The sequence below is a fragment of the Bacillus rossius genome, chromosome 1, assembly GCF_032445375.1.
Source record: "Bacillus rossius redtenbacheri isolate Brsri chromosome 1, Brsri_v3, whole genome shotgun sequence".
Classification (NCBI taxonomy): Eukaryota; Metazoa; Arthropoda; class Insecta; order Phasmatodea; family Bacillidae; genus Bacillus; species Bacillus rossius.
The window spans coordinates 136,730,618-136,746,313 of NC_086330.1; the positions used below are offsets into that span (position 1 = coordinate 136,730,618).

General features: G+C 35.8%; 1 protein-coding gene across 1 annotated transcript in view; it reads left to right on the plus strand.

The window, feature by feature from the left end:
• Positions 1–1,358: 1,358 nt before the first annotated feature.
• Positions 1,359–15,696, plus strand: part of LOC134546200 (guanine nucleotide-binding protein-like 1) — a 64,181-nt gene continuing 49,843 nt past the window's right edge. Inside the window, exons 1-5 of the mRNA XM_063388806.1 lie at positions 1,359–1,557; positions 3,971–4,094; positions 8,258–8,468; positions 10,689–10,829; positions 14,099–14,309. Coding sequence (XP_063244876.1) covers positions 1,395–1,557; positions 3,971–4,094; positions 8,258–8,468; positions 10,689–10,829; positions 14,099–14,309 — 850 coding nt within the window. The 5' untranslated portion in view covers positions 1,359–1,394. The remainder of the gene's footprint in view (positions 1,558–3,970; positions 4,095–8,257; positions 8,469–10,688; positions 10,830–14,098; positions 14,310–15,696) is intronic.

Genomic DNA, 15,696 nt, shown 5'->3' on the forward strand with positions numbered 1-15,696 from the left:
AGCCTAATTTAAATAAAGTATTGTGTGACTTAATTAAAACCGCCCCAAATTTTCATGTATCATTTGCCACTGGAGCAGTCATCAAGCAATGAACAGTCTCCAGTGTGACTCACATTATTCAAACTTAATTAATGTAAACTAGTTAAATACAATTTCCAAAACGTATCTATGTATTAGGTTAGTTGTTAATTTTTAATGTGTGAATTTAGAGCCACTTACAATCTTTTATTAATATAATATTTTACTAATAATGGAACTTTAGAAACCTTGGCACGAGAGGATGCTGAGCCTTCCCCTCGCGCCAGGGCTAGACGCCAGTACCGAGCGACTCGCGGCCTGGGATGGACGTGCATCCCACGGGGAACCTTCAAACATTGTCTGCACCGATTTCATTCCTGATAATTATAGTCACTCTCCAAAACCTTTTTTGTAATTAACTCCCTGTTTGCGTCCGGTCCTTTTACGGTGTAGGGCCTATCTCAGCCGCTTTAACGTAAAACACCCTGCACAACGCATTACGCGGGGCAGTGCAGCATACGGCGTGGCCCGACTCCCGCAATCACAGACATTTTGTTAGTTGCCGAAGTGCACAGGCACCGGCCACATCGAGTTAAAGACTTTTAACGAATTTCATAGCAAGCCGCGGTCTACACAGGTGGGCCCGAGCATCGCCATTCGCAATTTACGGGATTGGCAGACTCCAATCGAACTCTCCCCCTCAACCTCGACTGGCGTGAGGGCTTAATATTAGTGACGGCGCGTCAGACCGCCCAGTGTAAACATAGTGTAATTTGTTTAGGGAAAATAGTGTAACTGTAACAGCCAATTCTATTAAATGTCCACTCCGCACACTCCGTGCGTGACGTGTATACGACAGTGCAAACCGGACTCGTGTATGTTATTTGTGAATTTCCCCCAACCCAGTTAGGGATAAGTGTGCTATGCTGTGTAGGGCCAGTAGTGTATCAGTAATCAGGGATCCCCAACACCACGACCACAGCCGCCGTTCCTAGTGGGCCATGCAGGGGCATTCGTACCCAACGACCCACATCGCGGTTAACCACCGAGTTAGCCTGGCGCCCTTCCGGACACGTTTTACGTAAAAACCCAGCCTTCCCGCTAGGAACTACGTCGGATCTCGAACACGAGAACCTAGGCGACGGCAAGACAATCAATTTTTTTTAAATTTGGATTTGGCATTGGCAAATAAGTGTATACATTTCAAGATTCGTGGCTCAGAGTTTATAAAAGTGAATTTTTTATGTTGATATTCTGATTTGAGTGCAGCAATTTTTAATTGATAGTTTGGGGCCTGTCCGCTAGAAATCGCGGCAGTACAGGCTTCGTTTCTCACTATGGGAGATAGCGTTCTATATCCTTCCATCTTCTGTGGTATGCGCTTTGTTGTGACTTTGAAATATAAGGTTAATACTTTTGAAGCTAGCTTAACTCGTAAAATTATAATGCCTCAAGGACATCGCAAAGTACCATTTAGTGGAAAAGCTAAAAAAACTCAACTTCAAGCTAAGAAAGTAAAGCAAGGCCCACAAGAACACGGTAAAAAATATTTTATTTTGAATAATACTGCAGTGATATGTGTGCCCATTTTCACAGTCCATAATTATGTTTAATAAGTATTCCGCTAATTCGGAAGGAAAGTTACTTGTCCGTAAAATTCAATTAAATTTTTTTTCTGACATGTTTTACAATCACTATTGTAGATGGCGTTGTAATCCTTCAAATAATTTACCTGTAATTTACACTTGTAAAGATACTGGGTTAAGTACATTAAAAATAGCGTAAAATCGTTAGAATGGTTGGAAGGGTTACGTAATCGGCTTTAAAGTTACTTAATATAGTGAGAACGTTTGGTTACTTTAGGTACATAAGATATAATTGTGTGAAGGTTGATTAGCTACATTAAAAATGCCACAAAACTGTAAACACTGTTAGTAGGTTGAATTAGATACCTACATTTATTATTCACAAATCACAACCAATATTTCAGACCTTTTAAAAGTTATTTTGTATGTATTAAAACACTATTTAAAAAAAAAAAAATTCAAAATTGCTAATCTAACTAACCATTCACACTATATAAAGTATTTTTTATGTAGCTAACCTAATGTAATTGACCATTCTCACAATATACAAGTATTTCTTGCAATATGTAACTAGGGATGCAAACGATACATCAATGTTTTCAAAACATGTATGTATCGTTCATGAAACAGATGTTAGCATCAATGTTTTGAAGAGCAATACATCGCTGATGCATCGACGAAAAATTCCAAAAACATTGACATCGTTCATCATTAAAATAAAAAAAAAACTAAGCAATTGTCTTCAAATTTTTGAGAAAGGGGCCACTGTGATGAAGTAGTGAAAATACTTGCCTTCCACTAAAGCAAATCAAGTTTGATCCCCAGCAGGGTCACTAGTCAGTAAGTTTTTGTGGGATCTCCAGTTTCCTCTATCCTTTCATTCTGGTATTAATTCCATACACATTGTGATTACTGCTCTTAAGTATTGCCCAAATCTCTTTACTCACACAAATTTTTTAGACAAATGATGAAGGAAAAGTGGTTCCAGAAAAATGTTTCCCAATAATTAAAATTATTGTTTCAACATTTTACTCAGGAACAGTTCAGCCTAACATTTAACTGGAGTGTTAGGTAACATTCCTATTTGTCGTACAGCAACAAAAAAGGGTAATGTATCTTCCAGAGAAAATAATAATAGCACAAGCTGCATATTCTTACAAAATCTTATGGACTTCTGTGTAGTTCTCTCATTAGTATTTTTAACTGGGTTTATTTGTTCAATAAACCAGTAAGCAAGTCCTAGCATAGCCATTTTATCATCAAGTAAATGACTAGTAGTTGGTCAAACTAAACTAGTAGGTAGTTGATCACTGTGATCAACTATTGGAACATGTAAAGATTTTATTTATCCTGAATTATAATCATAAAGTGTATGGGTTTTAAAATAATCATATGTAGGATTTAACAGTAAACAAGAGAAAAAGGGAAACAACCAGTAGATGATCACTTTGACCAACCACTGGAAATTTCCAGTTGGCAAGGTCTAATAGTTGTTCACCAAAAAAAAAAAAATGTTAGGCCTAACTAATATTACTCTTAGCAATAATTCTTATACCTCTGAATAGTAATCAATGTGTTACTATGAGAATAACTCTGAAATAATTACAATTTAAGGTGGATGTCAAATGATTAATAATGAACTGTAACTCACCTCTCAAATAGTCCAAAATGTCCTCTGAAGCTGATGATGTGACATGCAAACATTAAATGCAAACTCACACTAAAATGGCGGCTGTGATTTCAATGTTGCTACTCTTACCGTGTTAGCCAAACTTCTAGCAATAACTTAACATATTTATAACCACTTTCTAGGTTCGAGAACTCTTAAAATTTTACTTTTTTTGTCACATTGATCAATTACTAGGTTTTGATCAACTACTGGCTATGTCACTCTAGAAGAGGTTATTAACAAATATGTGTCATGTAACAGTTTTAAAATACACTGGTATTTGTTCAATTGATAAAAATGTTGACTTATTAGTTGATAAAGTCTTGCAATATCCTATTTTTATTACAATTTAAAAAGTTTCTGCAAGAGTATAGTTGGCAGTAATGTAATTCATGCTGGCCAACAGCGATAATTCATTGCACTTATCCCCTAAAAGTTTACAGTTAACTGCTGATGTTGGCCAAAAAACAGTAGCATTTAAAGTATTTGAATTCATTGATTTTTTGGCTTTCTCTTTATGTCCTGCGTATGTAACCCTACCCCAAGTTTTGACATGGTTTTTAGATACACTCTGTATATGCATCCCACATTGGTGGAGAATTATTATAGCCCATACGGTTTACAAATCTTAAACGACAAGTATAAGCATATCAATTTGATGTTATTAACAGGAACTGGTTTCTTTGTGTAATTTTAGGCCGGAGAACAGTTTTAGTTACTGGTGGTGATGATGACTCTAGTGGGAAAGAAGATGGTGCAAGTGCTGTTTTGAAAATAAATCAGAAACCCATGATAGGAAAGGGGAAGAGCAATCCTAATCGGTGTGTATAAAACTTTTTTTACAAGACTTGAGAATAAATTAAATAGTAGTAGTGGTATTTCATCAGTTAAATTAACTTATTGTACGTAGAATGAAATAAAAATCGTACTTCTAAAATCGACGGTCAAGGCTAAATCAGCAAGACAAACTGGAGGTGTCTGAGACTGCTGCTTTCTATTCTTCTTTGGAACTGTCTTTTGTTGTGTATTTATGGTGCTGTGTAATCATGTTGGTTTTCACATTTAAGTGCCCAAAAATGGCACCGAAAGTCCATTGTATAAGTAGAGTATTGCTGTTTTCTTAATATGTAGTTCTAAATTTTCCCCCCCAAATATGTAGAGTATTGCTGTTTTCTTTATAGTTCCAAATTACCCCCTCCCCCCCCCCCCAAATATGCTGAAAAACAATAGGTATTATGTACATATAAAATGAGGATCCACTTATTTTTTAAGCCATACTATTTATTGATTTTAGGTATTTTATAAAGTATGGGTACCTACCGTAAAACCGTCTTGACTCGGACAGGGGTTGTTGACCTGGACAGCATGCAGACTATTTTTAAAATATTAACTACCAACTCACCAGATGTGCTATAAAGATGATCATGGCATTGAAATGTGCTTAAAAACACAAGATAAACTGCTGTACGAGTATGAGAAGAATTGCTGTAGTTTTTGTCTCTTCACTTGCAGGAATACCTATAGTTCACTTCTTAAAAAAAAAATATTTTTGTCCAACTAAGGTTTATAAGATTTCATATTTATCTACAAAGACGTTATAGTTAATATAATTATGTTCAGTATTTTCTCGTGAACAAGATTTTGATAATTAAAAGCTTATTTCGCTAATTAAGACACTTCAACAGAGTGAGATTCGGACCTGTGAACTCTAGGCATTATCACGTCTGCTAGCGCACTTTCCGCCAAATACCGCAATATATACATTTAGAGATGAGTACAGTGTCTGTCTGTTAACCAGTGTTTACTTGAGTCGTGTTTTTAAGTTTTATTTAATAAACTTATTGCTGTTAGTGTCATTAATTAGTGTTCAATGAGGGAAAATGAGTGAACGATATGAACTTTTGCAAAAAGTCGTTCAGGAAATTAAAGACAAAAAAATATCACTTTGAGCAGCTGCAAAGAAATGTTCTTCACCGAAATCCACTTTAAGTGATTATGTTTCTGGAAAATACAAAGGCCCTCACGGCAAACAGCCAATATTTTCAGAAGCTAAAGAAAGGGTTTTTGCTGCCCATGCAGCTAAAGTAACAGATTGGGGTTTTCCTTTCACTCGACTCGACATACGCCTTGTTGTGAAAATGTATTTGGAGAAGGAAGGCTTCAGGTTCCTGTTTTTAAAAACAACTTTCCTGGAAAAGAATAGGTTAATAGATTTTTGTCCAGAAATCCTGATCTCAGACTACGCATGAGTAGAAACATCACCCATAGGCGAGCAATGATCAGCCATGATCAGGTTTCAAAATACTTTGAAAACCTTAAAGTGACTATTGGTGACACACCGCCAGCCAACATACTAAACTATGATGAAACCAACCTGAGTGATGACCCTGGCTCATCAAAATGTATTTTTAACGGGGTACAAAATACTCAGAGCGGATTCTGAACAGCTCAAAAAGTTGTATCTCCCTCATGTTCGCTGGAACAGCGAGTGGGAATTTATTGCCTCCTTATGTCTGTTACAAGGCAGAAAGAATGTATGACACTTGGGTGTCAGGAGGCCCACCTGGGGCTTGTTACAACCGGTCAAAATCCAGATGGATTGACGAGGATACATTTTTGGACTTGTTTAAACCATTGTTTTGCCTTGGGCAAAGTCTTGTGAAGGTAACAAAGTTGTCATTGGTGACAACCTTTCAACACACTTCTCTGAAGACGTACTGAACCTTTGCGAGTCAAACAAATTCATATTTGTTTGTCTTCCCCTCAATGCAACATACTTGTTGCAACCCCTTGACGTAGCTTTTTTTAGGCCGTTGAAGGGAGCTTGGAGACAGATTCTCCTAGAATGGAAACTGCAAGCAGACCGCAGACTGAGCAATCTACCCATGCAGTTGTTCCCTCCTCTATTGAAAAAGCTCTGCGAGGCAATATCGCGTAATCAGCAAAAAAACCTAGAAGCTGGGTTTCGAGCCTGTGGAATTAGTCCACTTAACGCCGAACATGTTTTGAGGAAACTGGTAAAGAAACCAGAAACCCAAGTTGAGGAGTCTCCTACTAAGAAGCCAAGGCAGCTAGTAGGAGAGGTAGTAATTGACTTTTTGTCAACTCTCCGCCATGACACTGGTGACAACAAACCTAAGAGGAAGAAAAAGGTCAATGTTGCTCCAGGACTCAGCTTTTCAGCTCAAGATATCGAGGTTGCCGATCCGAAACCTTCATCCAGCAGTGTAAAATCAAAGATTGCAAAGCCAAACAAAGAGGGGAAGAAAATTAGAAAGCAGCTGAGGGAATTGTCTTCATCTAGTGAGGAGGGGCACTTCTCTCTGAAATACTCTTCTAACGAGTTTCTTTTATCGGGCACTGAAGAAGTTTCTGATGACGAACTTGTCTTCAAGAATCCAAGTGTTGGTGACTGATTGTTGGTGAAATTCGCCAGCAAGAGAAGTGTGAAATACTTTGTGGGGCTGGTGGAAGAAATTGTTCCTGATAGACTCTTCATGCGATTCGTCCGAAACATGGACACAAATAATTTTGTTTTTAAGTGGGCAGAGCCAGAGGACAAAAGTGTCATTGACTACGAGCAAGTTGAGCGCAGTCTCAGACTGCCAGCTTTTAACTACAAAAAGACCGCTTGGTGTCCTTCAAATTTAAATACTCATTTGATGGCTATATTGTCAATTGAAACTGCAGTTGTTTCCTAGCATTATAATGTGATGTTTTCTTTTTTTGTATTCATTATTATGTTTGTTTTCATGTGTGGTACAAGCAAGTTTTTATTACTCTATGCCCCCTCATATCGTAAGCATTAGTCTGAAAACCATAAAAAATTATGTAAACAGTTTGTTTACGTATTAGCGGGTCCGAGTGTGGACGTAGTAGGCAAGTTTCTTTTTTATAATGTTATTAAGGTCAGTGTCCAAGTCAACACCGTTTTACATGGTTGACCTGGACACATTTGTTTATTATTTTATTCTTTAACGTAACATTTAAAGAGGTTAAATAAGGCTGAGATTTAATAAATGAACTACTCTTCAATTAATGGTAAAGGTTGTATTTGATTATCTTAACCTGTAACCTACCTACGACACAAAAACCATAAAAAAGTGTCAAGAGTAAAGACTGTTTTACGGTATCTACTACTTTTGGATTCACAAATTTTTCCCCCCTCCATAATTGGTACTTTTATTTATTCATCTAAGTTTTAGGCATGAGTACGAATATAAGTTTTTTTAAGCATGTTTTCATTGTGGTTTTATGGTAATTAACATGATCAAACATTTAATAACTCGAGGGTGATACTTTATTATTATCTAATGGGGGCAGCTGCAAGAAGAAAAGTGTGTGTAAAATTTTTCCATTATCAACACAATCTACACAATGTAAGATAGGTTAATATATGTTATACAATAATTCTTTTTCTGCAGATTGTTAGGTACTTTTAGACATAAATATTTTGTTCCTATCAGTTGGTAGAGGGTAGTATAAGTCCTACGTGAATCTGAAATGTTTAGTTAAGTAGTTATTACGTTGTAAAGAAAGACAAAATTTATGTTTTTTTTTATTTAGTACGGTTTGTGTGACTATATTTTATAAAATCATTGTTTCTGTGAAAGAATGACTCTGAATGTTTGCTGCATATATCGGAAAAATTTCCCAAAACTACTTTTCCTGGAAAACTAACATCTCTAGCTGCAAGTACTATAAAAACTAAGATATTACTCAAAGTGTAATTTTCATTTGGTGTAAGAGTTATTTACAACTAAGCTCTAACAGGCCATAAAATTAGAAATACAAAATATTCCTGCAGTCTGTGTATTATGTAACAAAATGTTTGTGAATAAAATGTTTGACATGCTAATCATTGGCCTGAATTTTAGAATTTTTTTTTTTATCTGTCAAAATTATTAAACTGTGATATAGTCTGTGAATTTTTAAAGTCCCAGTATAGAAACAATTGATGTTCACATATGTGCCCTGTCCCCAGGTATGCCCTGCGATTCCATAGAGAAACAGAAGCGGAGCTTCGTGAGCGAAAGGAGCAGGCTAGAATGGCCATCACCTCTGTGCCTGAAAGGGAACTGGAAGTGGCAGTTGAAAATTTCTTCCCCCCTGATCTGGAATTTCCCAAACGGCCGCCCTGGAACTTCAACATGAGCCGAGAGCAGCTCGAAGCTCTGGAACATAAATATTTCACGGCAAGTGTTTCTGAGTTTCTACATAAAATTTTTATACTTTACTGCAGCCTTCAGCGAGGTTACACCATGTGGGTAAGATTAATTCTAGTTAGTTACCAATGGCAAGAGCATCAAAAAAAAATTATTTTGTAAAACATAGGAGAAATATTATTTTTTATTTCTTAGATTTTCCTGTGTTCAATATATGAGGTAATTGTTTTACTGCTAAGCAACAGTGTTTTATATAACCATAATATTTGTAATAATTTTTCTTTCCTTTGTTTTTTATTATCAGCAGCTTTGAAAAAATTTGTCGGAATCCTTGCTTGTTTATAAAAATCCTTCAAATGAGCAATATTGTTCCTATGAGGTCCGGTCCAAGTTTCATTCCCAGCAGTATCACACTCAGTTTTTTTTTTGCAATAATTGGGACATGTTGTGGTCATTACAGTGAGATCGTGGGTTTTCTTGAGGTTCTCCGAGAAATACATTTCAGCACTACTCTGTTTCAGCACTTCACACCTCGTCCTCTAATGACCTACATGTTGAAGACATTTTAAGAAACCAAAATTCATTCATTAACCCTCTCAATAGGACCCTTGGTGCCTGAGATCACCCTCGTATGGAAAGGTTGTTGTTATGAACTGAGTGAATCAGTGCAACAGTGAAAGGTTGGACTCCATTCGGAAGGACCCTGGTTCCAATTCTGGTCAATCAATCATAATTTCAGTTTTCCGTGGTCTGCTGATATCACTCCAGCAAAATGTCTGGATGATTACTTCTTAAATATTATCTGATTTTTGTTGTATGCTTATGTTCATCCATAACTAATAACATTATTGTAGATGAGAAATTTTCTGTTAACTCCTATCCGCAATATTACTCAAATATTAGAGCACAGAGTTGTTACCCAAGAGGCTTGGAGTCCACTTTAACTTAAGTGGTCCTGTTGCTTTAAGCCTATTTTTTTGAGTGATGTTCCTATGTAATAGTTTTAATAACAGTACTGAATAATATTCCCAATTTTCTGGATTACCGATACAATCCTTTCCAACCAATTCTTTAAAAACTGATACACATTGAAAAAGTACAATAATTTCATCCATTCAGGTGTCACCCATATGATCTATTTATGTACCTGTTTACAGTTCTGTAGGCAACCTTTTACTTCAACTGTTCCGTAATTTAAAGCTGAACTTGAATGTTGTGATTGTTTACCAGTCAAAGGCATAATGTGTATTGAGTTATGCACAAATTTTATGAGGAATTTTTTTTTTAATGTTCCATATATCCTTATAATAAATAATTCTATTAAAGAACTGACTTTTTACTAAAAAATATTGAATTTCTGTAGATTTGCACTGTGATTATGTACAAAAAGTATTTAATCAGTTTTGTATCGGTTATCGGATGTTAAAAAAATGTTTGCGTAATTGGTTTGGTATTGGTTATCATCCATATCACCCATCACTAATTTTTTTTCACGTGTTTTTTCTTATTGTTTTAATTATTTGGGATTTATCATGTTCAGTCAGTTTATATTACATATGGAATGGATTTGAAAGTGATGAAGCCCATCGTTAAATAGTGGTCATACCACTTACCTGTCACCATGGTGATTAGCTGAAGCTCAGCTTACATCCAGTATTTGTAGGCGACAAGGTGGACATTGCATTGAGCTGGTTAGTTTTCTCTGGGTCGTGCCATTTTCCCCTATACTTCATCCCCACACAACCTCATTTATTCTCTAGTTGGCTGTTCCTCTGGTATGGGTGTATTGATAACCAAACACAAGCTTCTCTATGCTCACTTGAAGTTGACCTTGATTCATACATTCATATAGAAAACAGCATGTGAGTTTTTGTATAATTCACAAGGATGATCAAAGCTCTGGTTCAAAATTATGTCTGCAAATTTTTCTTTGGTTTTGGTTCTTCTTGTCTCATGCTTATCGTACTCTAGCCAAAGTCAATAATTGTGGTTTTGCAAGTAACCCTTAAATGTTTGTAAAATACTTCCACAAAACCCCTTCTTTTAACATAAATTAAAGAAATACTAATTTTGAACATCTGGTGTTGATTATGAATTTTGTAATCTTTGACTATACTATCCTAATCACACTCCAACATTTGAGCTTAGTATTTAGTAATAGTTTGATTTAGATTGGGATTTGAATATCACAGCTAAAATAATATTAGTCATTTGATTTTCAGATTGTTAATTTTTTTCTGTGTTTTTTAGGAGTATGTTTCGTTACTGGAACAGAAATTTGGTTGGAAAGAGCTGAGTTATTTCGAACTGAATCTAGAAACGTGGCGACAACTATGGCGAGTTCTTGAGATGTCGGATATTATTCTAGTCATTGTAGATATTCGTTTTGCTGTAAGTATTAAGACACTTTAAAGAATTTTGCAACATTTAGTAGTAATAGAGGTTTTCTATAATGTTATATCATATTTCAGTTATTAAGCATTGGAATCACAAAAAATTAAGTCCCTATGCAGTTATTTGGTACCAGTCACGTTCTGCTGTCATCATTGATGGTGTTTCTAAGCATAAACTGAGTAGTGTGCTTGTGCAGTGAATTTACTCAAATGTAAGCATGCATCCTCCATGTAATGATTCCATTTTTTCTCAATATTCAAAGCTATATGTGTTTACCAAGAGTTTCAGTATAACCTTATTCACTATTCTCATGTTTTAATGGAATAAATAAAATCACTAGTATACTCACTTCCAAATATATAGTTTGAAAGTGTCTTCACTTTGCTACCACAATGGGGGTTGAAGTGTTCGTCAGAGTTTAGGGTGCCACCACATGTATAACGGGCATGTGGACTCGGCTACTCTGTTCTCAGGACCGTGACGTAGCCCGTGTGTGGCGAGGCCCGTTTCTCCCTGTATCACTAAAAAGCTCCGAAAACGATGACAGGGCATGAAGCTCCTTCCTCTCGCACCGCTCGCGACTGACTGACTGTTCGTCCTCGCTCGGAAACTCTCGGGAGCAGAGCACTGACGTCACACTGGTGGGCGCGAGCCGACACACGCACACGTGCACACACGCACACACATGCACACACACACGCTGGGGTCGTAGAGGGTGGTGGTGGAAGGAGGGGGCTCGCAGTGTGTAAGGGGGGAGGTGGTGGCACATCGGGCTCTTTTAAGTGAATTTAATTTTTAAACAGGAGATTTTGGGTTTTATTGTTTTTATTTAATACTTTGTCTCTATTCATATAAATAATATATTATTCAACAAATATGAAAGTAATACTTATTTCACCAATATACTTTAACTTTGACTTACACATCATGCACTTATACAGTAAAATCATCCTACTAATATTATAAACGCGAAAGTTTGTAAGTATGGATGGATGGATGTTTGTTACTCTTTCACGTAAAAACTACTGAATGGCTTTGAATGAAATTTAGCCTACAGCTAGCTTATAACCTGGATTAACACATAGACCCCATATTAATATGAAATTCCATTTCTAAGGGAGTGAAAAAGTGATAATTTCATTTTATAACAGAAAAAATCATAGGTCATAGACATACAAATAGTGAGTGAGTGTCATTTCTCTATGTCTGACCCACGATCATACACATAGTAAGGTCTGGCAAATTAATATTTTTCTCCTTGGTGAGACCAGTCCGCTTAGTGGAGCTCGCAGCGGCTAGCAAAATAAAGGCGCCAATGACAATTTTGTTCTTAACTTTGTCAATAGATAGAGTTGCCTTGAATTTTAACGCACCATCGTTTGATGCTTTTGTCATGTCTTTAATTTTCAGTTGTTTGTGCCGTATGCGTTCCTATACCATTCATCCGATTGCGATGAAATTTTGGTGATTTCTTATGCGCATGCCCATGAAGGTTACTGAGTCGGTATAACTATTTTTCAATAGTTGGAGCACGAATCGTGTCAAAAAATGTGTTTATTTCATTTTATATAGCGGCACTTCTTCTGTTTTTTTTTTGTATAAGTGCGCACGCATGACACAATTTATTTAAATATAAAATAAAGACAGGGATAGAGTGATATATATATATATATATGTGTGTGTGTGTGTGTGTAGAGAGAGAGATAGAGAGACAGAGAGAGAGACGGAGAGATAAGTTGAGATAGAGCGAGGTATAGAGAATGAAATGGGTTAGATAAAGAGATATACCTATAGATGTATAGAGCTTTATAGAGACATATATATAGAAGATATATAGTGGGAAGTATATATGTAGATATGTAGATATAAAGAGATAAATAGAGATAGAGAGATACATAGATGTATATAGATGTAGATAGAGATAAATATATATAGAGAGATGGATAGATGATTTGTATATGTGGAACTACTTCAAACATATTACAAAACAAATTGAATGAGGCATTGCAATGCAGGCTGAGCATTAGCTAGATAATGGAATCTTTTCAATATTAGTAATCTCTTCTATTTAAGCTTTTTTCTATATTGCTTTATAAAGTCTAAATTACATACAGACCAGGTAAATAACTATAAACTGGCAGAACGTCTGTCGGGATCTGAAAGTGATATAAATTAATTTTCACACTTGACATTCAAATTAAGAAGACAATTACTAACTACATCTGATTTCGAAAAAGGTCCCCTTCACCCTGTGTTCAGCCCGGGCAACGCAGGGATTAGCAGCTAGTTAGTAATAAACTAATGAGCATTTATAGAAAAGAACTACTGAGAAAAATAAATAATTTGCAATTTTGTGTGTAGTTAAAAAATGTGCCCACGTCAATATTATAAAAACATGTTGCTAATAAAAGATGCAAGATCAAACAATGGACTTGTAATGTTATATATTTTTACCAAATTAGGTAATATATTTTGATACAAGATTAAATTTTGTAATTTGATATCACTTTTGTCAAATTGCTGAATGGTTTCATGTTTTGAGTTAGATTTTGGTGCTAAATGGTATACGTATTAACTTTCATTTTAGTGTTATATGGTGTATTACCATGCTTTTTGGTGTTACTATTTTGGCTTTATCGCAATTCACCATATAATCTTGACCCTGCTTCGCAACCAATGCAGCCAGTGTGTAATACAAAACCACTATATTTAATTAAACTTTGAAACAATCCATAATTGTTTTTGAAGAAGTGAATAACTTTTGAAAATGATTGTGCTTTTAATCATAAAATAAAGACACTGTTGATTCATTGTTTCTCTTACGTTTAAGGATGAAATAAGATGAGTTTTCATCAATACATGAAATTTTTATTAAAATACTGACTGATTTTTAGAGTTTAAAGAAACACACTATTACTAAAAATATAAAAATTATTAATCCAGTTTGATGATTAATATTTGGTCAAATTCCTTGGGTTTTCCAGATTTTTTGGTTTGTTTGTGTGAATCCTGGCTTGGTACCTTTATTTTAAAGACAGCCTAAAGCAATGTGGACTTCAGAAATTGTATATTCACAGTAGAGCTATAATATTTTCTTTTCATAATTTTACTATTTTGGTATTTTAAACATTACTGTATTTTCTTAGAATGAATATGACCTTTTTAAGTTTGGAAAGGCTCTTTTTTTAAGGAGAAATCCCTATAAAAGCATATGTTGGCGTAGAAATGGTGTGAGTGGAGCATCACCACGCGACGTTTACTTGCAGGCGCTCATGTTCCCACCCTCACTGTACAAGCACGTGACAGGACAGCTGCACAAGGACATGATCCTGGTGCTGAACAAGGTGGACCTGGCCCCAGCGCCCCTGGTGGCGGCCTGGCGAGTCTACTTCCAGGAGCTGTACCCCTCCCTCACCATTCTCACGTTCACGTCCTTCCCTGGGTACAACCTGCGTGGCAACCACATCAGCAAGTCAGGTGTGCGTGCTGTCTTTCATTTATCCGTCATTGTTGCATTACTTTATCACAGTTAAATATACATAAACATATATATATTTACCTACAACAGGGTGGCTACCTAGTCAAAGGGAAAACCTGGAAAAGATGGGATTTTCAGAAACTGGGAAAAGTCCAGGAAAAGTCTGGGATTTTCTCAGGTAGTTAGGGAATTTTTTTATTAATGAGGTTACAGAAAAATTAAAGTTATAGCTGAGATTTATTATAATTTGTAACAGTTCCACATAAATATCCTTTCTTCCCCCTTTCTAACCCATATGGTATAATTGTTACAAAAGTTTTTCTCCCATTTCTCTTTGCTTGTAAGTATATCAGTATTTGACCAATTTGACCCCGGGCATTGATTTCAGTGCTATTGACATTAATGCGATGAAATAACTGACAAGTTGCCTGTTTTAGTGTGGTGTGCCTATTTCTTTTTGGTCACAATTTTTAAGTTCAATTTTTGATAGTTATGGGCTAACTAATATTAATGGTCAAAAATTTTTTTCCCTCCAATTTGGTAAAGTCACGGAATTTATATCACAAGTTTGCTAGTCATCCTGTGCAAGCTAATCTTTAACTTATGTGGTAAAAATATGTGAATACAATTTTTCTTAGTTCAAAAGTTATTTGTACATTATGTTTCATATAGCCTACAAAAATTTACTATTACACTTATTATTCCTAACGAAATTTATTTCAGTCATCACGGTTACAAAAAAAATTCAACCCTATAATAGCAATGGTCAGTTATGAAATTAAAATGTTTATGATGGAATGATGGTTTAGGACCTGTTACTTTTATTAACTAAACTGTTGTATGTGTGAATGAATGAAAAATGAATCAGGGCTTAGTCTCATCAACATCAGAGTCAATAGAGATGACAAGGGTTGTCAAGATGATACTGAAACGAATGAATGTGGAAAACAGGAGTATCCTGAAAGAGCCACTTGCTCATGGCAACAACAACCACATTTCCCACGTGCTACAAGGGGCTGCCCTTGTTGGAAGAAAGTGATCTGACCACTTGACGGTCTTGCTTATACACCTATGGTCACGATATACAGTGTAACTTGTATCATTCGTAGAGCCACCTGTTTTTCGTGGCGTGCGAAATCGCGAAATTTTCGCCATAATCTAGGAATTTGCGTGAAATTTACAGCGATGGCAATAAAACGCGAAAAAATCACAAAATGAACGTATTCCTCTTGCTGTTGTGTTTACTTTTATTTGATTGAGCGCTATAAGTCGATCAGACCGTGTTAACGTGAGATATAACGATTATATTGATATTTCGTCGACTAGCTTGTTGCTGTCCACAAAAAACTACCATTTCCAAACAACAGAATAACGAAAACTGTTTAC